The sequence below is a fragment of the Urocampus carinirostris genome, chromosome 17 (genome assembly GCF_059441175.1).
Source record: "Urocampus carinirostris isolate Australia breed hairy pipefish chromosome 17, RoL_Ucar_1.0, whole genome shotgun sequence".
In the NCBI taxonomy this organism is placed as follows: Eukaryota; Metazoa; Chordata; class Actinopteri; order Syngnathiformes; family Syngnathidae; genus Urocampus; species Urocampus carinirostris.
The window spans coordinates 19,390,675-19,416,958 of NC_142365.1; the positions used below are offsets into that span (position 1 = coordinate 19,390,675).

A 26,284-nucleotide genomic window follows, 5' to 3' on the forward strand; every position below is an offset into this window, starting at 1 on the left:
AACTTCAGCTGGTCCGTAACTCAGCTGCACGCATCATCACCAAAAACCCCTCTCGCCATTGCATCACCCCTGTCCTTCAGCAACTCCACTGGATCCCAATCTACAATCAATTACAAAATCCTACTTTACACCTACATGGCTCTGCCCCTTTGCTCTAGAACTCATTGGCACCTGACTTCCAAAATTCTGCGACCCTGTCCACCTTTAAATCCGGACTCAAAACTCTTCAGACTTGCCTTTTCTTGACCATCTGCCCCTTTTAGGTCAAATGTGTTTTACTTGCTATTTATTACTTGCTCGTTTTACTCTTGTTTAACTCTTTATTGTTGGGTCCTACTATATGTACAGCGACCTTGGGTGTCCTGAAAGGCGCTTCGAAATACAATGTATTGTTATTATCATTGTTATAATTATTATCTACGATGAATGGTCTGTTTGTGTCAATGGATGGGTACAAACTGTCATGAATTCTGCCATTCCGCCTCAGCAATGTGCATCCAGGTTGTCTACGTCGGGCTCTATATTTTAAAAGTATTTAGAATGAGTAATTACGCATTTGTGTGTGTTTGTGTGTGCAATCATGTGTCTTCCATTTCATGACCAAAAAACATTTGAGGATGTGTGTAGTTGAAATTCGTGCTCTGTGATTAAAAATGTACACATTTTATAATATTGAATATTTTTTGCAGTGTGTATGTACTTTTTACTCAACTACTTTTTATATTTTGACATTACACTTTCTCTGCTCGAGTAACTTTGATGTCATCATTTCTCGACACAAACTCTCAAAAATGGTTACCCAAATTAATGGATGAGTCATTGATTTTGCTTTATAACTCTTAGTCCACAAATCGGGATAGGGTATATTACGGACTACAAGCCGCTACTTGGGACATGAGTGGCCGGAGAAGGAAACAGTATATAAAATGACAAAAATGATAAAAGCCATATGCCTGTATCGCAGGCACTGAAGAAGCAGCTAAAAAAATACAAGCGAGCCTTAGCCTTCAATCAAGTGGCTAACATGAATGGCTAGAGGGTTTTTCGGGGGGGTACTTTACCATTTATTTCTACGTATTATAAACTGGAGAGTGGAGGCCAGAGCCAGAACCTCACCTGTAATGTGCCTTGAAGCCTAGTTAAAGATTTTGCGCCGATTCCTATTGGAATTGAGATCAAAAGGAAGACCCAAGTGTCCCTGAAAGCCTGATTGAAAATATTGTACCCTTATCCGGTGAGGTGAGGGCAACTATCATACAAATGTCTCGTAGGTCAAGAAATTTGTACTTCTTTTACACCATGGAATCCCCGCTTAGGTTGCCGCCCATGTTTGTCAGGCATTGGCAACAGAGTGCCATCTAGTAGTAAATATTAGGCATTGGGGCATTAGAGGGCCATTGTGTAAATGTAAGGGCCTCTTTGTGGTAAATAAAAAACTAAATTAATTAACAAACAATCATCTTTTGAATAAAAAGCAAAATTACTGTCAAGAACTGGAACAGGAGAAGGACCCAGATGCGCGACGTTTCTCACACAAGGTCTATTTTACGGAACATGGGGCAGTCAACCCCAAAACGCCAGTGATTCAGCGATCGTTGGGCGGAAGACGTAAGGTAGCAGTCTGGCATGGATTGACAGGAAGCCAGAGGCCGACGAGATCGATACCAATTGCACGAGAAGATATCGGACAGATGGGGTCAATACCGGACAGGGCGGGACAGACAGGATTGATATCAGGCACCGGAGACTGGAGTCCGATAACAAGCAGGACGAGATAGACGGAAACCATATCAGGCTCTGGAGATCGAAATTAAACAGGACAAACTAGACGGGAACGCAACCAGACACTGGAGATCGATAACAAAATGGCCGGGAGCGAAACTGGAGATCGATATTAAACAGGAAAAAAGTAGACGGGAATGATACCGGACAGGAAACACAGGCAGGGAACAGGACATAGTCAAAACCCATGATTTGCGGGTGCAGAGGTTCGTTGACGGACGGGCAAAGGGTGAGTGAGAGCACTGAGCTTAATGGGAGAGAAGACAATGTGTCAACGAGCCTCAGCTGGCGCCAGATGGGCGGGGTCATTTGGGCGCCATGGCAACGGTGACAATTACATGAACTATTTAAAAACCTGCCTTTTTTAATTACTCACAGGTTGAGTAATTTGTATTTATTTGACATAACAGGAGTCTCGCTTAGAGGGCATTGACATAATATGAAGCATTTTGGTACCTTTCTCTGTAGTCTCTGTAGTTTGTGTTTTACTTTTTGCTTTGTAGTACTTGTTTTCGGTTGCATTACACCAGGGGTCTCCACGCAGTGCCTGCGGGCACTGCATTGCCCCCTAAGGACTGTTAAAGTTTTTTTTTTTTTTTTTTATCTTTACCTGAGTCTATTCAACCCTATTTTTAATGATTAACCTGGTGATAACATGGTAACAACATAGTAACAACAGACTAAGTTGTCATTTCAGGAATTCAAATTTCAGTTGACGGGCTTCATGGACAAACAAATCTTTTAAGAATTGATCATTATTTACAAGCAATTAATTAGGAGAAAAGAATGAGGGTATATTTGTGCACTAAACTAATTGATTCACTCCTCTTTTTATTGATTAGTTTTACAGGAAATACAACATTCTACATTTTAGTTGATTTGCAAAACAATTTGCATTTTTTTAGCTAGCACTCTGGCTACCTTTTAGCTTTGTAGCTAGTTATCGTCTTACCCTTTTAGCTATTTAGCAAGCTTTTTATATTTTTTTCGCACGCTATCTAGCTAACATTTTACCTTTTTTTGCAAGCTATCAAGCTATATTTGGGCCTCCTTTCCAACTAGATATCTAGCTTTGTTTTTAACTTTCTATCCGCTTTTTAGACGGTGTTTTACTCCTTTGGCTAGCTATCTAACTGCCTCTTTTTTTTTTTTAAACCTGCTTACCTTTCTAGCTAAATACTGTATTGAGCTACCTTTTTAGCTATTAGCAAGCCATCTAGCTAAGTTGCTATTTTAGATATTGTTATCAAAGTAGGTGCCCTTTGCGCTAATTACGTACCTGTCAACCTGTACGGTTTTGCCGTACAAAGTACATTTATAATGCATTTTAAGACGTGTACAACGTACGAGAAAATCTGTACGGAAAAATGCAAATTTGTCAATTATGGGTACCATCCGGTATACACCAACTATCACGAAACGGCAAATCAATCAAGTCAAACGAGTTCGCCGCTGAAGCCTCTATCTTTGAATCGTTTTTTTCGTTGCAAACGAAGCGAGCGGTTTGATGTAGTGAAAGGAAGTCCGTCTCTTTTTAGAGAACCGGCTTTTTCGGCTCAACTCATTGAGGAAAGCCGGCTCTCAAACGGCTCACTTGCTTTGATGCATTATATTACGAATCATTATGTTAAGTTAAGAAAAAAGAAGTATAAAATGAGAAAATGAAAAAAGACAGGTTTGTGGTTATCCCTTTAATCAGCATATTACCAACAATAATCTAATGCAGAAAATGAATTCATGATTTGAGTAAGAAAATGTATTATTCTACTTAATTATATTTGCATGTTTTTTTTTCCCTCTACAGTGAACGTCCAAGCTACTTCATTCTTGAACTTGTTTTTCTAATAAACCTCATTCATGTCGAGCAACTCAGGATCTCAAAACAAAATGTTAATGAACAATATATATGATATAACGAAACACATGTACAATATAACATGTTAAACTACATAAATAAACACGTTTGAAAAAAAAATTATGGTTAAGATTATTTTGTATTTTGTAAGGGAAAATACAACATTTTGTAAGGGCATGGAGGTTGACAGGTATGTAATCAGCACTACACAATGCAGCGACATCTAGTGGCCACATATTAGACAGTGTCCCATTACCAATGATAAAAATAAAACTGGAGTGATTTTATATTTTGGATATATTTTTATATTTGAATTGCAAGAAGAAGCTATAATCCACAATCCAATTTTATTTATGGCCATACGAGGAGAGGACAAAGAGAGAATGATGCTGGAATAGTAAAGTGCAGCGGGAGGGGTGCAGCCAATGGCGTCAGAGGATACTTAGTGCGCATGCGCAGCGTGAGCCTGGCTGCTTGCCTATTGATGGGAAAACAAGGGACAGTGGGAGGACACGTAAGGCAGAAAACGGGTAGAAGAAGCCATAAAGACAACCAGGAATCCTTCTATATTACCTTCAGTTTGCTTTTATTTTTCTGACGCTGTGTGAATGCAGTATCCTGTTATCAGCGTGATTTGCGTCAAAACTGTTTGGAGACCCCACCTAGCGACATCACAATCCACTGCAGGTAATTGAGCGTGATTGGTAACCTCCTTGTATCCGCCATTTTTCATATTCGTTATTTCTAAAATTCGAGTGTCTTTTATGTCAACCACGTTTCTCAATCAAACAGTAAAACGGTGAGCAAATAAGCCCGATTAGTCACCCCACTCCGCCAAACGCACACCTCTAGCTAGCATCCCTGAATAATCACGCCCCTTCCTCCCTCCCCGTCCTCCATACTATTACGTGGAATCCATTTTAGATGTTGATCTTTGTCGATAAACAGTATTCCGCATTTAAACTGGAGCTTGTAGTTTCAGGATGCTTTCTCATTATAGACCAGAGCACGGGCGTAACCAACACGTTTTTGGAAGTGCCAAATACAACCCAAGCATCCGCAAAAATATAGGATATTAAAAAAATATTTTCCTAAATAAAGTACAAGATAGGCTTGAATATGATGAAGAAAAACGCTATATAAAATGAAAAAGGAAAACATAACTATCAAGGAAAGTAACGTTTCATTGTACGTGCCTTGTTTGGTCTGCGCATGCGCGCGACTGATGTTGCATGCTGCCCCTTTAACTAGTATATTCATTTTTATTAAATACACCGCGGCGCAGTGGTTAGCGCATGTGTGGCACAGTTCATGTCTTGGGAACCTCCTGCGTGGGTTCAAATCCAGCTCCAGACTTCCTGTGCGGAGTTTGTATGTTCTCCCCGTGCTCGCGTGGGTTTCCTCCGAGCACTCCGGTTTCCTCCCACATTCCAAAAACATGCATTTCAGGTGAATTGGCCGGTCCAAATTGTCCCTAGGTGTGAATGAGCGAGTGAGTTGTCTGTCCCCGTGTGCCCTGCAATTGACTGGCAACCAGTTCAGGGTGTCCCCTGCCCACTGCCCGATGATTGCTGGGATGGGCTCCAGCACCCCCGCGACCCTACTGAGGATAAGAGGTGTAGCTGATGAGATGAGATGAGACACCATTAAATAATTCTAGTTATGTAAAAGCAGGTTTAGGGCTTTGCTTATATGCGATTATATATAGTACTTGTAGTCACTTTAGTTTTGCTGGTCTTTTTGTTTTAGTAATAAGGATGAATATATTCAACTATCTGCTTAAAACTGCACAATCCTCTCATTTGATACATTTGAGATGTGGATTTTTTTTCTTGATTTGGGTTGCAGCTTGTTAATAGGGTGGGATTGTGGTTCCTGAAGCCAGATCAGTTGAGAACCAGTGATCTCGAGACCTAAAATACTTCTTTTGACACAATATTTTGAAAATGAAGCAAGTAATGCAAACAAAGTGTAAATGGTTTCTCATTGGCTCTGTTGCCATAGTGACTATGATTTTACAGTTTTTTTCAGTAAAACGTTTAATTTTTGGGTTGTTTTTTTTCATGCATTCATGCAAAATTGTGGTGTTGCCACAGTAGTTGACCACTTAACCACAATAGTATCAATCAGATCCAAATATTTGCATAGTATCGACAAGATTGATGTTTTAGTCTACAACTGTGTTAGGAATTAATGCGTAAAGTAACACAATTACTTTTCTTAGTAACAAGTCCTGTAATGCGTAATAAAATGCTGTAACTTAACTGTCGCTACAACATTGTGTTACCCCCCTACTAATATAACGCAGATCATTAATTATAATGTCCTCTGATTTCTATCTGTAAAAGTTAAATCATATCTTTTTAAAAATGGTGCAAACATTTATTCCTCACACTTCCACTTAACTTATCTAAACCTTGCAAACAATGTATTTAATTAATTTCTAAAAACATTTTAGAATAAAAATTAGCAATGTTAATCATAAATGATATGTTAAATTCAAAAGATGAGGTGCCCAGTTCTAACTTCTTAATTACGATCGGATAATTGGTTAGAAATGCCCTGGGCTGAATATCAGTAGTTGATCGAAAGAGAAAATGTTGTATCCAGACATCCCAAGTTCTAGGCTATGTTAGAATTTTTTTACCAGTTTGGACCTTTGTCATGTGATTTGCACTGTGATCTATTTCCACAGCTTCCAGAAAGTGACTTGACAGGGGGATAACCATGGAAGCCCCTCTTGTGTGTTTGGACGAGGAGTTTGAGGACCTCCGGCCTTGCTGCGTGGAGGAGTTTGACCAGCTGGTGCTTAAGCATCCCTCTTACACCACCACCGCCGTCCCCTTGGTCTCCATCACTCGAGAGGACTTCTCGGAGCTGGAGAACTTTTCCGAGATGATGAGTTTCAAGTCCATGGAGGACTTGGTCAACGAGTTTGACGAGAAGCTCAACGTCTGCTTCCACAATTACAACACCAAAACCGAAAACCTGGCCCCCATACGAAACCAGTCGCAAAACCAGGAGGATGAGGAACGGCTGCAGGATGAGGAGTGAGTGTATAATATTGTTCTTTTTATGCGGGAGCTCTGAGAAATTTGAAGTTTAGTAAACAGTGCAGTGGTTAGCATTCGCCTAACATGAAAACGGTCCTCGGTTCGAGCGGAAACATATGTTTGCCTGGAGAGGGATGGGCACCACCAGGCTGTACTTGCCCAAGACACACCACAGAAAATGGTGCCCCTACGACCTTGGTGGTTAAGGGATCCAACCAACCAACCAACCAAACACTCAAAATAAAGAGATAACACGTCAATGAGATTTTGAACTTACAAGGAGGACAGGGAGAGGAACCTTCAGATAAAAAAGTACAAGCTGTTATGAAGGCCCTCCCCCTGAGCCCTTTCTTATTATTAATATCCTAGGTTAGAAAATCAGATCCACCCTTAAGCAACATGATTGTCCAATAGCAACAATGATGCAATAGTCAAAACAGCAAGCACCAGTGCGCAATAATAGTCAAAACAAGGAACTGACATTCTGTAAAATCTCTTTTGCCGGTGTCCAATATTAAAACAGAATAAACTTATCAATGCTACATTTTATTGCATTCAAACTTTATTCACCATTATCACAATCTAGAAATGTCATATCATGTTTAGATTTTTTTGGGGTTGGAAAGCTCACACTTAAAATGTACCAAAATGTTGCACAGCATAACAAAAAGAAGGTTGAATGTTAATGATTACTTTTGTCTTGCCATGATACAAAATAAATAATTCACGTTCACGGTCACAATTAGTGTCGAGTAAGCCTCCTTCCACCAGAGGGCCCCAACCGACTTTGTTACTGAACACAGGGGTGTCCAATTTTCCTACTCGTCTGTCTAATCATCCTAGCTTTTTATATACGACTGTTTGGACACCATACTTTGTTGGGTCATTTTCATTTCCACCACCATGTAACCTTAGTCTCTGTTTCTGGTGTTGTTGGTACTTTACTCCTTCCATTTTCCAGTTCCAGGATTGATTTTTTGTTTGTTTCTGGTCCGAGCATTTTCTTAGTTGCCTTGTGACCACTTGTTTGTTTGATACTTTGGTTTTGTTAACAGATACCGTCCTTGATTTGAGCACCCCAGTCTCCAGTCACTGCATTACTGCATGGGTGTCAAACTCATTTGAGCTCAGGGGCCACATGGTAAATTAAAAAACAAACCTAAGGCGGGCCCAGCTAAGGGACTAAAGAGACAAGAAAATTGATGGAGGGACAAAAAGACAAAGAGAAAGATAGAAGGATAAAGTAAGAGTACAGGAGAAAGAAAGCGGGATAGAGAATGAAATAGAGAAAAAGAAAGATGTAGAAATAGAGAGAGAGAGAGAGAGAAAAGATAGGAATAAGAGTAACTGAAAGAGAAAGAGTGAGAGAAACAAAACAGGATAGAAGACAAAGAGAGAAAGTGAGTGATAAAAGAAAGAGCAAAGAGAGAGAGATAAAGACAGAGATGAAAAAAGAGACACAGAGAAACTTAAGGAGAGAAAAAAGAGATTAAAAAAAGAGAAACTGGGAGAGAGAATCATAAAAAGAGAGAGAAGAAATACAGCTACCGTGTCTTTGTGAGTTGCATCTATCTTTGGCGACATCAAGTGAACGTTTTTAAAACTGCAGCTCATTTTTTTCTTGCTGCACTTCTTTCAGTGTTGTCTCGCAGGTCGGTATTAATTTGTTGGCCGGCCTAACCCGGCCTGCGGGGCGTATGTTTGACACCTTTGCATTACTGTATCAAGCCTTAACTAGCGTCCAGTCTTTAAATTCTATTCATTCCAAAGCCAAGCGTCCTCCACTCAACTGTAAGATGACATCGCTAAATTATTAAATACGCAGTGTTGTGAGCATTCCTTGTCTTTGGTTCTAATGTTATAGACCCTTTATAATCAAAGGGATCATAACCACGTGACGAAGGTGCCGATGCCGTAACGGACGGCAGTAAACCGTCGTAAACAGTACTTGTTGTGGGTGAGGCCAGTAAACAGTAAACAAAAACAAAAACAGTTTTACTGTTCAACTCCAACGGCAATGACTAGTCAAACCAATATTTTGCAGCTGTTAAATGAGGTGGGTGACCTTGTCGGTAAGCAGAAAGAGTGCTATTTAGAGAAACTAAGGATAGACCTTTACTTTGTTCCTTCTGATATTCACAGATCCAACCAAATCGTCCAGTCTGTTTGACTTCAGTTCACACAATCTGTACCGCTATATTGTAAATGGAGTATCCCCATACACCAGTGCTTATCTAAAGGCTTATGAAAGTCTCATTGCTAACCAGTTCTTCATAGCTGGTTGGGTTGCCGGTACGCGTTGCTGAGCTGGCAGGGGGAGGTACCTCATAACGGCAATGGTAAAACACTAATGTTAGATGTGTATTTTAATGTGTTTTTTTCCAGAGTGCAATCAAATACTAGCGAAACTCATTGTTAGCTTGTGAACTCTCGTTACTCATTAGCTAACTTCGCTTCTTGACTTCATTAGCATACTTTATTTTTTTAAGCTACAGTAGCACTAGCTAACTTATTGGTTGATACATTAAGTCTCTTTCACGAGACTCGTACCTACTTAACAAAAAATTGTTCGTAAAAACATAAAAAATACTCACTGCAAATCCTGGAGTACTTTGAGGGCTGCCAGTCCCTCAGATTGATTGCAGATATCTGTCTTCATCAAAAGGGATACGACGCAATGTCAAATTGGGCTTCTAACTTTGCCGGTTCGCACAACCCACGACGCAACAAGAAATCCCGTCGTAAAAAGTGGTGGTTACATTCTTCTATCGTGGTTAGGGATATTTGTTTCAACTCAACTGCTTATACGACTGTCATCCGCTCAGGTGCTTTTGCCGTCCGTCATGGTGCTGATACTTCGTGGAATGCAACATGGCGTCACCTGCAAAGCGGTTAATATGTTTAAGTTTATCCTCCATCACCCTTAAGCTTGTGTCGCACTCCGTGAAGTGGATTCTTTCGAATAAATAGCTTGGTTGTGGGTGCCGGGAGAAGAACAAATGTGACAGGAATCATCATTTAATTGGAGCTCAATACAGTACCACCATTTTTACTTTTTATACTGCAAACAAGGACTATTTTAATAGTCAACTAGTCACTGACTGTTAAAAAGAGTCAAATAATTGGATAATTTATATTTTTTTCTTAAATGATAAATGATGATAATAAACACAAGAAAAATACAATGATAAACACATATTTTATTGAAAAATAAAATTAATATCTAAAACCATTTAGGCGCAGTGCACAGTCCGTAAGACATGAATACATAAACAAACAACTCTCCATTTTTTTTTAGCAACGGTAGAATAAACAATAAAATAAAACCAAGTAAACATTTTATTTTTTATAAACCAAGAATGGGCTCATTGGTGTTAGATTATTATTATTATTTCCCATCACTTTTCAAAACCGCTGCTGTTACCCCTACGCTGAAAAAACATGGTGCTGACCCCAACAACTTTGACAACCTCCGCCCCATCTCCAACCTTCCATTTATTTCAAAAATCCTTGAAAAAACTGTTGCTGCTCAACTCCACTCGCACCTGTCCCTCCACTCTCTCTATGAGCCCTTTCAGTCTGGTTTCCGCCCCCGCCACAGCACAGAGACTGCCCTAATCCGTATTGTAAATGATCTCCTCATAGCATCTGACTCCGGTTTAGTCTCCATCCTCATCCTCCTAGACTTGAGCGCCGCCTTCGACACAATCTCTCACCCTATCCTCCTCAATAGACTCTCCTCCATTGGTCTCACCCATACTCCCCTCAGTTGGTTCCATTCCTACCTCACTGGCCGCACTCAGTTTGTCCAGCTGAAATCCTTCACCTCAAAGCCCTCCCTAGTCACCACAGGTGTTCCCCAGGGATCTGTCTAAGGTCCTCTTCTCTTCATCGTCTACCTCTTGCCTCTTGGTCATATCCTCCGCAAATTTAATATCCACTTTCACTGCTTTGCTGATGACACCCAACTCTACCTCTCCTGCAAACCAAACTCCATACTCCCACCTCCCTCCCTCACCTCTTGCCTTTCCGAACTCAAAACATGGTTCACAACAAACTTTCTTAAATTAAATGCCAATAAAACAGAATTCCTCCTTCTTGGCACCAAATCCACTTTATCCAAAGTAAACAATTTCTCTCTCAACATCGACAGCTCCTTAGTGTCCCCCTCCCCCCAGGTCAAGAGTCTGGGTGTCATCCTGGATAGCATGCTTACCTTCCACTCACATATCAACACCATCACCCGCACTGCTTATTTCCACCTCCGCAATATTACCAGACTCCGCCCTTCCCTCACCCCCCGCACCACTGCTATTCTCGTCCACAGTCTTGTCACATCCCGCCTTGACTACTGCAATGCTCTCCTTTTCGGCCTTCCTCAAAAGTCCCTCCATAAAATTCAGCTGGTTCAAAACGCCTCTGCTCGCATCATCACAAAAACATCTTCCCAGCAGCACATCACCCCCGTTCTCCAACAGCTACACTGGCTTCCTATTCAGCATCGCATCAGCTACAAACTGATCCTATATACATATATGGCCATTCACAACCTGGCTCCTCCTTACCTGTCCGACCTTCTCCAGGTGCACGTCCCCACTCGCTCCCTCAGATCCTCGTCCTCCCTCCGACTGTCAGTGCCCCCTGCCCATCTGAGCACCATGGGAGCCAGAGCCTTCAGTTGCGCTGCTCCCAAGCTTTGGAACGATCTACCTCCGGACCTCCAAAACTGCACACCTCTCTCCACTTTTAAGTCCCGTCTAAAAACACACCTGTTCAGGACTGCCTACAACACATAGCTTCTCCATTCCTATGTTTTTATGATTTTATGTCTTGTTTTTATTTATTATTTCGCTTACAACTTTTTAAATTGTATTTTTTTCATTGTCTGTACAGTGTCCTTGGGTGGCCTGAAAGGCGCTTTTAAATAAAATGCATTATTATTATTATTATTATTAAAATAGGTCACTGATCATCACATCATTACTTTGATAAACACCTTTTTATTTTATTTGTTGTAAATGCAAATAATATTTATCCATATATTTTAGTGAAGTATTCACTTGCTGAAGATATTCTTTCATATCAGTGTACTTTCACAGTAATGGTCATATCACGCAACCTGGAAGAGTCAGCAATGTGCAGTACTAATCTTGTACAGGGAGTTCCTGTTTTTTGCTTTGTAATTTGACGTCTGTACTGCAACCTTTTCACTATAAGAGAGGGGCTGAAATATTTTTGCACGTCCTTGGTGTGAGGACACGTCTCCATCAATCGGTCCGGAGTGCACTCCGATTTGATTTATTTTTATTTTGAAACTTTGTAATAAATGTCCTCAACTGCATTGCTTCTCTCCAGCTCTATTTTTTTCAAAGTCCGAATACTCTGGTCCCGGAAAAGAACACTCGGCCATATGCCGGAAGGTCCTTCGCCTTCATTGGCATCAGAAGGACAGTAGATGAAATTAAGATGTGTACTTTTTGAAGCACATTCAGTGGTCAACTACAGAGTTTGTAACAAAAGAACTTAAGCACTCTCAACAGTTCAAATTCAGACGGTTTCAGCAACTCTCTTTTATGGCCAAATACACACATATAAAATGTACAATCCTTGTCATCAAAACTATTGTGAGTTGGATTTTACTTGAATATTACCGAGGCCAGTCAGACTCTGTTTCGTTCAACTGTCTGACGTGATCTTTAAATGTTCGCGCGTCACCGTGCTACTGCCATGATAAGCAAGATCTGCTTTTCAAACTTTGCAAGTAGTTATGTTCTGGCAGCATCCAGGCTGAAATGTTCACAAACTTTAAAAGTTGTGGTACGCTTACTTGATGTTGACGCCGCCAATGTGCGACTCACAGCAGACATTATATGCAGATAAAGTTGTTGAATGTGTCTGGGGACAATAGTCAACAATGGAATTCATTGCCGACTATTTCTATTATCGATATTTTTCGACAGTGTCGACTAATTGTTGCAGCCCTACTGTGGTCGCGTGATGCTGTTATGCATCTGCTGCAGAAGAAGCCTCAATAATCAGTGGGGGTTGTAAAGTCAGAGCTGCAGATTTTGGCAATAATCCTTAAAGATGCAGATTAGAAACCCCAGCATGGCCAAGCATGTGAAGCAGGAGGGAATATGAAACAGAACGCTTTATATTTAGGGATCAGAATTTTCCGCGGATCCGCGGATTTCCGCTGTTTTTGAACCCCAAAGGTCATTCCCGTAAATCGTCTAAATTCGATGAGAAAATATTTTTGGGGGGTGAGGTATGATACGTGACTGTTTCATCACCGCAAGTTAGCAGTTAGAGATCGCGAGAAAAAAGGCAAAAAGAAGCGCAGCGCATTAGATCTATAACACACAACAAATAGATCGACTCCTACCATTGGTCGATAGCAGACATGGGACCAAGTCACACATGTGCAAGTCTCAAGTAAGTCTCAAGTCTTCACCTTCAAGTCCCAAGTAAGTCCCAAGTATTTTTTTCTTGGGCAAGTCAAGTCACAAGTCAAGTCCCGAGTCTTAGATTGCCAAGTCCAAGTCAAGTCACAAGTCATAAAAACAGCGACTCGAGTCGACTCGAGTCCAAGTCACTAAGTCTCAAGTCCCCATGTCTGGTCGATAGGTTCGCTGATAACCAATCAGCGGAGCTTTTGTTCAGAGCATTGGCTTTCTCAAACATGGCGCTCCTTCCGGTCTTTTCAAACGGTGAAATGAGTGTTTGAAAAAGTAAATATGAAAATACTAAGAAAAGAAGACGAGGCTTTTGTCTCCGAGATTGATAAAGGAATCAAGAATAAATTTAAGTGGTCATGGCTGGAGAAGACTGTCACAGACTGACATGTATTTTCTTTAAGCATGTTCAGTTTGTGCATTCTATTTTCAAATTAATGATGAATGGTTATTAATGTATATATTTTCATATATATTGTTGATTAGTAGCTAAATACAAGGTCCATCTTCATCATCAAAACACAACAACAATGGTGATGGTTGTAACATTGTAATCCCCCAATTGTTTTAAACATCTTAAAACTGAAAAAAATACATGGTTTCTGTTTTGTTGGATTTAATTCATTCTAGTGCAATTTTCACATAGCAAATAAGATAAATGCCGTTGGCTTCGGGTGGGTTTGCCCCCCTGAGCCCCCCACCGGGCTCCGCCCTGGACCCTGGCTATTTCAGCTGAAAATGAAAATCTCCATTCTGATCCCTGTATATTCTAGCAGGGCTACAATGTCACGTGGTGGTATTGCTACACCTATAGTTCAAATACCCCGGTTCCACAGACAGTATAAAGTCATATCTCTACATAAGAGATTAATCAGTTCCAGGATCGTGCTCTTATCTTGATTTCCTCGTGTATCAAGTGATTTTTCCTGATATTAAATACATAATTGAAAACACAATAATCCGTTCTCGGACTCCCAAAGCATTCTTTTTAATCATGAATTGCGATAAGACACATCCTGATCTGTCAAAATACATTCAAACAATATTTGAGCACATAAAAATCCAATAAAAAGGTAAATTACATGATATTAAAGCTGGGGAGTGTTGTTGGAAGTGTCTTTAAAAAGTTAACTAACAACTGAGTTCAGAGAGCTCTGATGCTTTAATTTCCAACACGCCTTTATCTTCCTTTTAGCAAAGCTTTTTGGGGCGGAACTAAAAATGGGCACTGGGTGGAGTGCTGGAGAGTGAGGCCTGATTCAAGTATAGTCCAAATGCAAACTCAAACCCCCCCAAAAAAGATTGAAAAAAGTTTATTCGAGCATGTCTAAGAAATGCACGTACTTGCACACGTATCATAAACGACAGGGGCTGCATTGATGACACAAGCCACAAGATGCATTAAGGAAAGGAGTTCCAAATTCAGTACAGCTCCTTTAACAAGATAAAATGGAAGTTTCTTATGAGCACTAACCGTGGAAGAAGTCAGCAGTTGCATAAGAAAATGATAAATACATTTTTTATTAATTAAATGTTTATTGAAAATTTAAATTATTATGTCTTAAAAAAATCTCTTCACTTATGCAAATAAATATGTCAGTTAATTACCGTAATTGTGTAATCTCCAGACTATACCTTTTGTAACACAATTTCAAACCTGTGGCATATGCGAAAATGTAGCTAAGGTATGCATTGGTTTTAGTTAAGAAGTACTGCAGACCAGGAAATCTAACTGTTATTTTTTTTTTTATCTTGGCCGAATCAGTGGGGAAATGTCTAAGAAAAGCAACACACTGGGTTGTGATCAGGACACTCCTTTGCAAACTCTGTCCGCAGCTGTCAATCTCAATTGCCTAGCGCAGCAGTCAATATATGAGTTGACAATAACACAAACGCACAATGCGTCAAAAAGTATTATGCGTGAAAGCTTGGAATTTTCTATCAAGTCGTGTCAGCTGATTGAATGTTTTCGTGTGGCAGCACGTGACTAATTATCGGTTATAGATTTTCTAATTTTATGTCGCAGTTTTCGGCCTGATAACTGATCTTCTATGTGATTTATCAATGAAACATTTAGTTAATAAGTTCATGACAAATGCATATCATTATTTTGAGGATAATTTATCCATTGAATTTGTGTAAGTTTGGTCTTCCATACTTAGACACTCTGTAATAAATTGAATAATATCCACTGTGTGACCGATTTTAGCGTAGGCAGTGCCTGAGACAGCCTTTCAGTGAAAATGGAGAAAAAAACGTCCAAACAATTCTGAAACAAAAGGACGTTTCACTGCCAGTTGATGTCATTCCTTCTCAAACGCTCGCTCAAACTGGGCACTGGAACTCTTTCATGTGGGCGGCATTCTATTTCTAGAATCAGTTTGAAAAGGTCTATTTTATTTATCCATGTGTTTCGACCGTTTGCAGATCTATCGGATGCAAAAGTGACTGATAATTGTCGACTACTAAATGAGTGTACAACAAGAGATGGATTATCGTGCCGATATTTTGTTAAATGCCGATTTTTCAATTCTCATGTGAATACTTCTGTTCTATTTTAGTGTGTGGGATGCGCTAACCGACAACTACATAACTGCTTGGGACGGCCCCGAGGGATTTAACGGAAATCTTTCTGAGACAGAGGTAGGATTGTGTCACTGACTCACATATAACATGGTTCGCACGGGTGCTTAATATCCTTAAAAATGCTCTCATTTTATTGTTGTATTTTTAAGGATTTAAATGTGCTTGAATTATTGTGAAGTGCTTGTAAATGTTTGAAATCGTTGCCGTGTTTCTCAACTTAAAAATGACACCAACACTGCTTTCTGTTGGTTTCGCTTTGCCATAGCATTTCTTCTTCCTTCCTGGTGATTAACGGAAGCTGGTATTAGTTTGTACAATGTTATCCTATGACGCATCATTGCCTAAGGCGACAGGTGCATTCTTGCCTACACAGGTTACTATGAAATTAATGGATTTCATATCAATTATGGACATTTATTATGGGCTATGCGAAAAAAAAATTGTGGTAAATTATAACCGAAGAACCTACTGCCACTAAAAATGTAAGCTACATATTATATCTAATATGTATTATACTTATCATTGTTACCCAACTCCTACTGTATATGGGGTAGGGCTGCACGATGAACCGAAATCTAATCGATATTGCGATGTGACGTAGTGCAATTGTGTAATCGCAACACGCTGCGGTTTGAATCTTGTGTAAGCAGACAGAAACCCTTACAAAGCATTCCCAGAAGAGGGTGCTGTTACCTTAATAAAGCATGTCAATATGATTATCATGTTCTCTTCATTTTAAGGACCTTTTTTTGTACTTTTTTATACCGCTTACATGGAAATGTGAATAAAAACAAAATATCATTTTTCTATTGTTGATTAGTGGTTGATGTTAGGGTTTTTATTGCCTTGCCCAAATGAAAATCCACCAAAATTTGCATAAACTATTATAGTTCGGGCAGGTTCATTGTGTAGGGTAAACGATTAAGCAAATCTCTAAAATCAAATATCTTGTATTGTGTACCAAGTCAAAAACACAAAGTTGTCATAATCATCCAGTTTAAACCGTGCCCAAAGACTCAGCTCCATCCGTTGTTTTATTCTGTAGATCCACGAAAAAGAAGAGGAAGAAATGAATGAAAAAAATGAGAATGCCAACTGTCTGAGTGACGAGCCCCTTATCACAGCAGACCAGGTGAGTCGATCTTTACTGCATTCCATTTATCGACAAGAGTGTGAAAGTTAAACAAGAAAAATCAATTACCATTTTTGTAATCAGTGTAGATTCCTTCCCTGACTAATCAGTCATATGCATTGGTAAAAGTAGTTGGACTCCCATGTTAATTAAATAACTACTATTGTCACAGACTGCTTTGGCAAATTTTGACAATAAACATCAGATAACAATCAGATGTCGTTTAATAACTTGTGCAGCCCTTAGAGACGCTTTGTGATTAAGGGCTATACAAATAAAAATGACTTGACTTGAATCTTTAATGTGGTGGTGCACAAGCTTTCAAGGCACATATACACTTAGTTATATTTTCACCTTGCAGTCCAGGGATGTCAAAGTGAGTTTGTCTCAGGAGCCAGACCTAGAATTTCTGTTCTGAGGTAGACCGGATCGGTAAAAGAATGCCATCTCCAAATGTTTTGCTTTGTTTTTCATTATTATGCTGTATCATTCAAAATACGTTAGTAAACCATCACTACATATTATAAACACGGGGGGCAAGGGAGTTTTTCTAAGCACAACACATTTTTTCAGAAACAATGGGAAAAACATGATTTTCATGTTTAACATTGAACAGTGTGTTAGCTGTTTTTTTTTAACAATTGGGTGAATGTAGTTTTACACCTGAAACAACTCACCACGCAATACAAACTCAAGTGGGGGCTTATTTACACCATGATTGCCCTCTACCTGCCGGAGAGAGTATTTGCTCTGCATTTATCTTACATAAATAAAAAAATAAATAGAAAATAAGAACTTTTGTTAGAAATGACCGCTGCTTTTTTGACATACTCAGAAATATATGGCAGACCGGATGCCAGATGTACAACACAAGGGAAATTTGCGTTTTCAAGGTATAAACCAAGTCACACAATTTAACTCTAGTGTGACAGAGACAAAAATGAATTGCCAAATGTTGATTTGCAAGAAAAAATTCAATGTACTGCAACTATTTTGTTTTAAAGCAGGGTCTTAAACTAAAAAAAGCATGTTCATATAATAAGTTCATGTATTTTTTCTTATTGTTGAAGACAATATTGTTTTTTATAATGTTGATATGACATTTATGAACTTTACATTAATGTCCGTGTTGGCCAATTTTGTTGCTGTTCCTTGATACCCACACACCTTAGAGCAGATCTTCTTTTTCTTAGCCTAGAAGTTGTAACAAAAAACGGGCCCTGGGGAAGGCCTTTAGAACAGTTTGGACTATATTGTATAAAGGCTTGTCTTCCTGCCCTCCTTGCAGGTTAAAATCCATGATGTGTCGCCTAAAGTGAAAATTAAAATTAAAAATCATTAAAAAAAAATAAAAAAAAAATATATATATATAAATAAGTGCAATTAGTGAAGAAATAATTCCTTGATGGTTTCTTCTGAGCCAGTCTTTTCCTTTTGCCCCTTTTTCAAGGTTATCGAGGAGATCGCTGAGATGATGGAGAATTCTCCGGATCCTGGTGAGACAGAAGAGGAAGATGAGGAGGAGAGCAGCCGTTGCTCATCCAGGACTCAGCCTCAACTTCTGGAGGAGATCCGACAACTGGCCCAGGCCTCCAATAACAATTGCTCTTATGAAGGTATTACTCAAAATCAGTGTTTGGCACATTACTGAAAAACAATAATTGGTTAGAGTGACTCATTACTTCATTTGACAATAATAACAATTCACTTCACTTATCACTCAGATTACTACAAAAAGTAGCACGTTTCCCTGAAAATAACCATCGATCTACAAATTACCGTATATACTCGCATAGAAGCCGACCCTCTAAAACGGCTTGAAAATGGTCTCACAATAAAATAAATGGAAGAAAACGTGTACACCAACCTGGTGTGAAGCCCTCATATTTCTCAGGTTTTGCAATCTTGAGAACTTGCAAATTAACACTTAGGGAAGATACTCCATATCCATTTTGTTACTGGACTTTAAACCATTTAAAGATCTACTTCACCTTTTCTGGTTACTGTCCAAGACATTTTCCTTTTTCTATCTCCAGACATGGTGTATTACAAAAATATTTTTACAAATAAAAATAGCAATTCCTCACACGCTAACCAAGAATTCTGTGCTCACATTGATTTCCATTTGGTTTGTTGTTCCTGTAGAAGCCACGCCCCCTTCCGTATGCGCTGCCTATCATTCGCCTGTCACTGAGAAAAGTAATCGCGTTCCAAAAACGCGTTCCTCTGTAATGTGTTACTCTCAACACTGCTAAGAATGAATCATGGTTGGATTTTTTTTAGAGATGAATCTTTATTCATAATCTTTGGTTAACCTCCCTGTTTGATAAGTTTATGTTTTATTGGGCACTTGAAATCAGAAGAAAAAACATGTATGAATTTTGAACCTTTAACGAGAACAGGAGAGGACTGTACCAAAATCCTAAAGATAAGAAATTTCCAATCCGTTTTGGATGTTCCCCACTTAACTTTTTAATATCAATATAAATTTAATATTAAAAACAGAAATAAGCAGAATAAACTGTTGTTTATCCTTCACTTTTACATCTCCGGTTTGTTTCATTCTCCAGGTCTGAGTCTGATGCCGAGTTCGGCTCTGGTTGAACTTCTGCAGCGCGTGGAAGTTGCGATCCGAGAGTACTCAGAGGAGTTGGTCAGTCAGCTGGCGCGGCGTGACGAGCTAGAGTTCGAAAAAGAAGTGAAGAACACGTTCATCACCGCCCTGATGGAAGTTCAGAACAAGCAGAAGGAGCAACGCGACAGCAGCAAACGCCGACGCCGGGACAAAGCTTTGAGCCTGCAAGCCGGGCAGGTTCCAGTCTCTGTCAATTCAGGGACCACTGCCACCACTGGTCGTGTGGAGAAGACACCGAGCATGCCTGTGAAGGTAATAAGCTAAAGCTCATTAGCTCGAGTCAGCCGCAAGCTTAAGTTCGCATGCCTGAATGTTTACCGCGTTTTTCGTATTATATAGCGCACCGGATTGTTAGATCAGGTTTAAGATTAGGCGTCCACCTATATAAAAGTACTCTTGCACACATGATCTAGTTTGAATCAGTTGAGACCATTGGATCTCACATTGGCACAAAGGTGAAAGTGAAAGAAGGGCGCAAGAGAATGCACAATGGCGTTGGAATTCAATCGTCTTTATTGTCAATGTGCGACGTTTCCTATGAGAAATCTTAGTTATTTTCATTAACTTTGCATTCATGTATATTTAGGAAAATTATATTTGTTAATAGTACAAGTTTGAGACACTGGTAGGATCAATTAAGCCATGGAAAGAGATTTTCAATAATTTGGAAAACATCGCATGTGAAAGTCTGGGCAAAAAAATATAAATATGGTGCAGTTTGATCACTTTGGGTCTCCATAGTTTGTATTATTCCTTGTGCTTTGTTGGACTTGTTTCAGGTTGCACTACAAAATACAGTGATATTTAGTGGTCAAAGATTAGGCAGTATCCCTTTAAAGAGTCATCATTGCCGACTCTAGATACTAATATCACCATTAGAAAAAAGTAATTTCTTCCTTCCTAAATGACTAATTGTTTTAAACAAATCCCAATGCGTTTTTGAATACAAAATTATCAGATCAAACATTTGTAATTTCTACTTCCTGATTGTAAAATGGCCACTAAAGGGCTGCCGATACCAGTATTATCAAGAGATGAGAGAATCAATACTTAAATAAAAGGCTGCTCTAGGGGCCCATATACCTGGTATCGGTACTCTCCTATCTTTGTTTAATTCCATTAAATTAAACTCCTTATCACTCAATATTAGAATAAAATAGAAAATGTTTTGGTATTTTTTGTTTGAGTGAATGGTAGATACAATTTTCATTGTATGAGTGTATTAGAGAAATCTGAAACCAAACTGCCTGTGAGTTCTCGTTCTGGTCTCATAAAGCTCTCAGGCCCATTAGCCTCGAAAAGATCTTCCTGGAACAATATTGCTATGTTGGGGAAAGTAACAACCAGGAAAGAGAACTACAAGCTAATGGCTTTTCCTGCTTTGCAAAGCAAAACATCTCCATGCTTATGGTATAATGTCAATCACTTGAGTCTCCAGTACTTACAGCGTTTTGTGCGCTTATAAGCTATATGTAACTAGATGCGTCAGACTATAAGCCGCTACTCTTTTGTTACATTTTGAAAATTGCGGCTTTAAATACAGTGCATCTTAAAGGGTTTCGTGTCGGCATCGAGGAAAACGAGCTGCTCTAAGTACAAAACACAGCAGTGATGTCTGAAACCATTTATGAGGCCCTTCTAGACAAGTCAAGTCAAGTCAAGTCAAATTTATTTATATAGCCCTTAATCACAAAAATGTCTCAAAGGACTGCACAGGATTACAGTTACAAAATTACACAATTACCTGATCTTAAACTAGCAAACCAGCCCTGGCTCGGCTCACTAAAAGGCCCTTCTAGAGAGAAAATTACTCCATGTTTTTGCCAACATAATTTATATAATACATGACTGGAGAAAAACAGGAGATTTAACATTATTTATTTTAATATTTGCAACTTACTCATGGTATTTCAACGTCATTGTAGATAAAAATAAACTACAGTAAAAAAGATAAAACAGGATAGTATAAACGATGGAATAATTGTAAATACATTTATTATTCATTTACTACAATGTTAGAATTATAATTGGAATTGGAGTTGTCTTAATTATTAAGGGTTCCTACGGTTGAGTGAAATGTTTTCCTTGCTTCATAGAGTTTTATCACCTTGCAAATCGCTCAACCATTCGCCTGAGAAGAGAAGCTACTGCATTGTCATGTTTATTTTTCTTCGGTGTGTTTGGTGTGTTTTGTTTTACGATGGTGTCCCCTTGCTATTTTAAACTCTCCTACCCTATCGACCCTGTGGCTAAATTGTTAGTAATAAAATAGAGAAGCTGTTGCAGTTTTAGTGAGATGTGAATCAGGCTTTGACTGTGAAGCATCTCCTCATCAGAAAATGTTGGTGTCGGTTGTCTCTCTTTGTGGGTTTTTTTCAGAGGTGTAATGTAACAGACCTAACAATAAAATCACTTTAAAACCGGTGAAGGTGTTGCGTTTAAGCTGGGTAATTTAAATTTTCTTCCTAATGTCGGGCAAGATTTTTGCTTAAAATAATTATCGTATCTCAAGTAGCTTATATGTAAAGGGGCCACTATAAGTTTAAGTCGTTATGGCAATTGTATGTGATTTGTGTGCAATCCGTGTGCATTTGTTTTGACCTACAGCGCTTCAGTATGGAGGGAATTTCTAACATCCTGCAGACAGGCATAAGACAGACATTTGGGAATTCAGGCAATGAAAAACAGGTACTGTGTTTAGTACAGCATGATAAGAGTATTTGATACGAGCAATTTTGTCGCAACTAAATTACTTATCTTGATGGTTTCCAAACTGTTCTCTATTATCAAAAGTAAAGAGCTTTATAAAGATTATGATAGTCTTGACCCTTAAATACTTTGAATATTACTTATTAATATTTGTTTTTTTAGTGCCTCAAGTGGTAAAAAAACAAAATGTAATCCTTGTCTGCCATCTTGTTGTCACGGGTGCCCCAAAATCTCAAAAAGGCAAAGAAAGGAAAGTAAAATAGTGTATTTTGGTCACTTGAGTCACACTGAGTCTCTGTAGTTTGTATTCTTTTTTATGCTTTTTGGCACTAATTTTGGCTGCACTACACAATATCTAGTGGACAAGTAATAAATACTGTACAGTATTTTAAATAACGCACATTTCCTTGTTATATTTATTGTATATCTTAAATATTTTCCCATTAAAATGAGAAAAACAGAATGAGAAAATGAGAACAAGCACACTTAAATACTGTCTCTTGGGCTATATTTCATTTTTCTAAACAATTTTTTGAATTCAAGTTTTTGTTTTATTTTACAGTTTGTTTTTACTTGACTAAAAGGATTAGTAATAAATCAGTTAAACACATAATTTTGCCTGTATATAATATGTTTATAGTGCAGTAGACACTCAAAATAAGGAAAGAACAGGACTGTACAAAAATCTTCAAGATAGTTCCAATATGTTTTAAAAGTCCTACTGTAGCCCTTTTTTAATTAAATCTTGTTTACAAAATGATGTAAAAATCAAAGAGCAGCAACGTGACTTGCCGATATTGACAATGATGTGATCAGTGCATACAAGTAAAGATAACGAACAACAGTGAGAAATAATTGTCAAAATGAGGAACTGGCATCATATGCAATTCCCATTACAGGTTTTCAATAATAAACACCGAAACAAACAGAATAGACATATCAATTACGTAATATTTTTTAGTTTCCTTGTTAAATGGAACAAGACTACTTCAAATAGATGATTAAGATTTTTTCAGTAAAAGATTAAAAATACATAAAAACATATATTTATAATTGTGATCATCTGGAGGATATTATTTTAATAGAAACACGACTTAAAATATGATACTGCCACCGCCCCCCCCAAAAAGTACTACTATGTGAAAATCTTGTCTGTTTTTATTAGTATCTGAACACGGTTATTCCTTACGAGAAGAAAGGAAGCCCGCCATCAGTGGACGACATGCAGATGCTGACAAATAGTAAGGCGTCAAAATGTTTCAAAGAGCACCTTTTAAAAGAAAAAGAGCTTTATACATGATTTTTTTTGTTTCTGTGTAGTTCTTTTTGCCATGAAAGAAGACAGCGAGAAGGTGCCTACCCTGCTAACTGAATACATATTGAAAGGTAAAGGATTACCGTAATTTCGGACAACAAAGCCAATACTTTTCAGCTACCTTTTAAACACTGCGGCTTTAAATGCAGCGCAGCTCAATATTTTTTTTGTGGCGGAGAAAACATTTCAGACGCATTTGTGGAGGAGAAATTAGTCTATATTTTTGCCGAAATTATTCATATAATACATGACAGGAGCAACAACAATGTAATACAACATACAATATTTCAACTTTGTCACCCGCAAAATAAGTCTTTGTTCTCTTTTCGTATCATCTGCTTTATTGTCTGGTCGCTGAAGTTTCCTTTAATCCTCTAGGAACAATAACAAGCGAATGCAATTTGGTCCATTTCTGTAGCCGATGACAATAACAAAAAAAGATGTCTGTGTTGCAATCAGGCACTATTCACCACAGTATGTCTTCCCCTGGCACTGTCTTTAAATATAGGTTTTACAGCCTGTAAGCTCTGGGTTTTCCCCAGATACAATACAAGGTGTAACAGAAATAACTTAAACGAGAAAAGTGGGAACCTGAGTGCGCTGGGGCAAAGAATGAAGTCAACACAAGGTGACTGTTAGAAAAAAGTGGGTGTATTGAAGAACAAAAATAGGATAGAACAAGAACTTCAACAAAACAAGTTATCTCAGGACCAGGACAAGGAACTAGTGCACAACAAAAAAAGCTAATAACACAGCAAGGAAGGCAACCAGTTAACTACCTAAATAACTTCTCCCCAGTGGCAGCAAGTATCTAACTATACTGCTCTAACCAATAAAGTACAAGATTGGCATACCCTTTCTAATCTGGTGTGCATAACAAAATATATCATATGTGTGGTATCTATATAGGCCCCTAAATTTGAACATGCTGCTTTTAATCAAGTGTGCGCTGTAGTCCGGAATTTATGGCTCATAACAGCACATTCTAATAAAAGAAACAATGTGACTAATTAGTGGACTTGTTTTGCCTGTGCAGTCTTGTGCCCTACCTAAATCCGGGAAGCCACCGGAGTGCGACTGGGAATTCCTTCTTTTGCCGCCGACCCGGACAGCATGTCCCTTCCTCGATGGTCACTACTCAACACCATCAAATCGGTTGTATTTAACTCACTTATGATGATCGCCTCCTGCTGAGCCCATTTTATCACTCTCCTTGCACTTCCTCATGCTTGAGTCAGCCACTGAAGTATACTAAGTGAGGCAACAAGAACCCCCTTGCAAACGACTTCACTAATGAAGTATGATACACTATAAAAATATCACAAATCCAACAAGATACTGTATTTTTTGGGTTAAAGGTATTACAAACCAATTTTGTTTTTTCAATTAGGCACATATTCTGCAATGAGTCAAGAAAATCTAGTCTCAAAATTGATCCATCTGGCTTGTTTCCTGTAGAGCTGTGACATCATTGAAGGAACACAAAACTTTCAAAATGGGGAATCCCATTAACACGTGAGGCCAGTTCTGAAACATACAGCGACTGTAGTGAATTTCTGCTTGTAGGAATTGAAACTTTGCTTATCCGGTCCTCGCCTCCTTCTAGGCAGGCGATTGTAGCTTTTTGTTTGTGTTTTTTGTCGCGTGTTTCGCAGTTAGGATGATTTTGTCCGGCTAGCTCCCCATTAACGTCGGGACTCCCGCGGGCTTCCCTGTTTTGTTTGCTCAGGGTTGGCCCTCGTTGACTGCCCACTGTGTGTTGTTCGGACAGCTCGCCTGGCATTACTGCCATTTTTACGGGTTCTTTGGTTTACTAATTCCAAGCTGGCTTCGCGTTTGTTGCCGTAGCCCCTCTTTGGCTGCTCGCCTTTGGTTGTATCATTACTGCATCCACCGGCGACGCAACGCCTAGGCATTTTCTGCGGAAACGACCAAAACTTTGCTTAAAACACTCGTAACTTAGTGAACTAATTAACACGTAAAACAATATAGCGACTGGCTTGCTAGAGAGCTGTTGATCCTCCAATGACATCACAGCTCAGGATATGAAGATATGATGTCTTCTAAATGCATTTTCTCGGAAAACAATTGGCATACACAGATAAATATATATAGAAATTTTTGCAAAAATCACGTATTTCCTCACATTTTGCATGTCTGAGAATTTGGGAATACCTTTAACACCGATTCTAATTAATACATCCATAAACCACAAAGCTCTCATGTTTAAATTCAAGGAATTGATTTGAATACACAAGCCATGCACTGTTTTCTGAACAATGCAAAGGAGTGCGAGAAAAACAACAATTCAGGTGCAGTGCATTTATTGTTTCTTGATTTTACTGTGAATACACAGTATTTTGTAACCGCTATTAATTTGTATCAAACATTTGATAGAAAATGGATTTTTCTACCTTTATTTGAAGTCACCAGAGTGACTGGCTCCCGCGTAATCCGTAAGAGCCCGTACAAATGGACGTGCTCGGTATCAAAGCTAGGATATCGACTTTTGAGATCAATCTGTCCACGAATGGTGTTAACATTCGCATATGGTATGTGTAAATGAATCTTACATTGCTAAATTGCAAATTCTAATAAACATGCTTTACCCTAATTGAGTACTGATGCTGTTTTTCCGCATGCTACAGTTGTGTTCAAAATGTTCCAACCCCTTTAGCACATATAACTTTAGTAGAAGAACTGAACACTCAAGAACAGCAAGTCTACCGGAATCGACACTATACCATCAGAACTCATTCGGA

General features: G+C 38.8%; 1 protein-coding gene across 1 annotated transcript; it reads left to right on the forward strand.

The window, feature by feature from the left end:
- Positions 1–4,087: 4,087 nt before the first annotated feature.
- fez1 (fasciculation and elongation protein zeta 1 (zygin I)) lies at positions 4,088–26,136 on the forward strand. Its single transcript, XM_088321107.1, has 10 exons — positions 4,088–4,324; positions 6,333–6,687; positions 15,707–15,788; positions 16,777–16,863; positions 18,314–18,479; positions 19,434–19,750; positions 22,106–22,186; positions 23,373–23,448; positions 23,528–23,593; positions 24,559–26,136. Exons 2-10 carry the CDS (start codon positions 6,365–6,367, stop codon positions 24,573–24,575), a joined length of 1,215 nt encoding a protein of 404 aa, XP_088177233.1. The 5' UTR covers positions 4,088–4,324; positions 6,333–6,364; the 3' UTR covers positions 24,576–26,136.
- Positions 26,137–26,284: the final 148 nt, after the last annotated feature.

What these genes read in the sequence shown, in the direction of transcription:
- fez1 (XM_088321107.1), top strand. Translation starts at nt 6,365, where the DNA reads ATGGAAGCCCCTCTTGTGTGTTTGGACGAGGAGTTTGAGGACCTCCGG. An exon ending in TAACAATTGCTCTTATGAAG is followed by an intron (nt 18,480 to 19,433) that starts GTATTACTCAAA and finishes TTCATTCTCCAG; the next exon opens with GTCTGAGTCTGATGCCGAGT. An exon ending in CATGCAGATGCTGACAAATA is followed by an intron (nt 23,449 to 23,527) that starts GTAAGGCGTCAA and finishes GTTTCTGTGTAG; the next exon opens with TTCTTTTTGCCATGAAAGAA.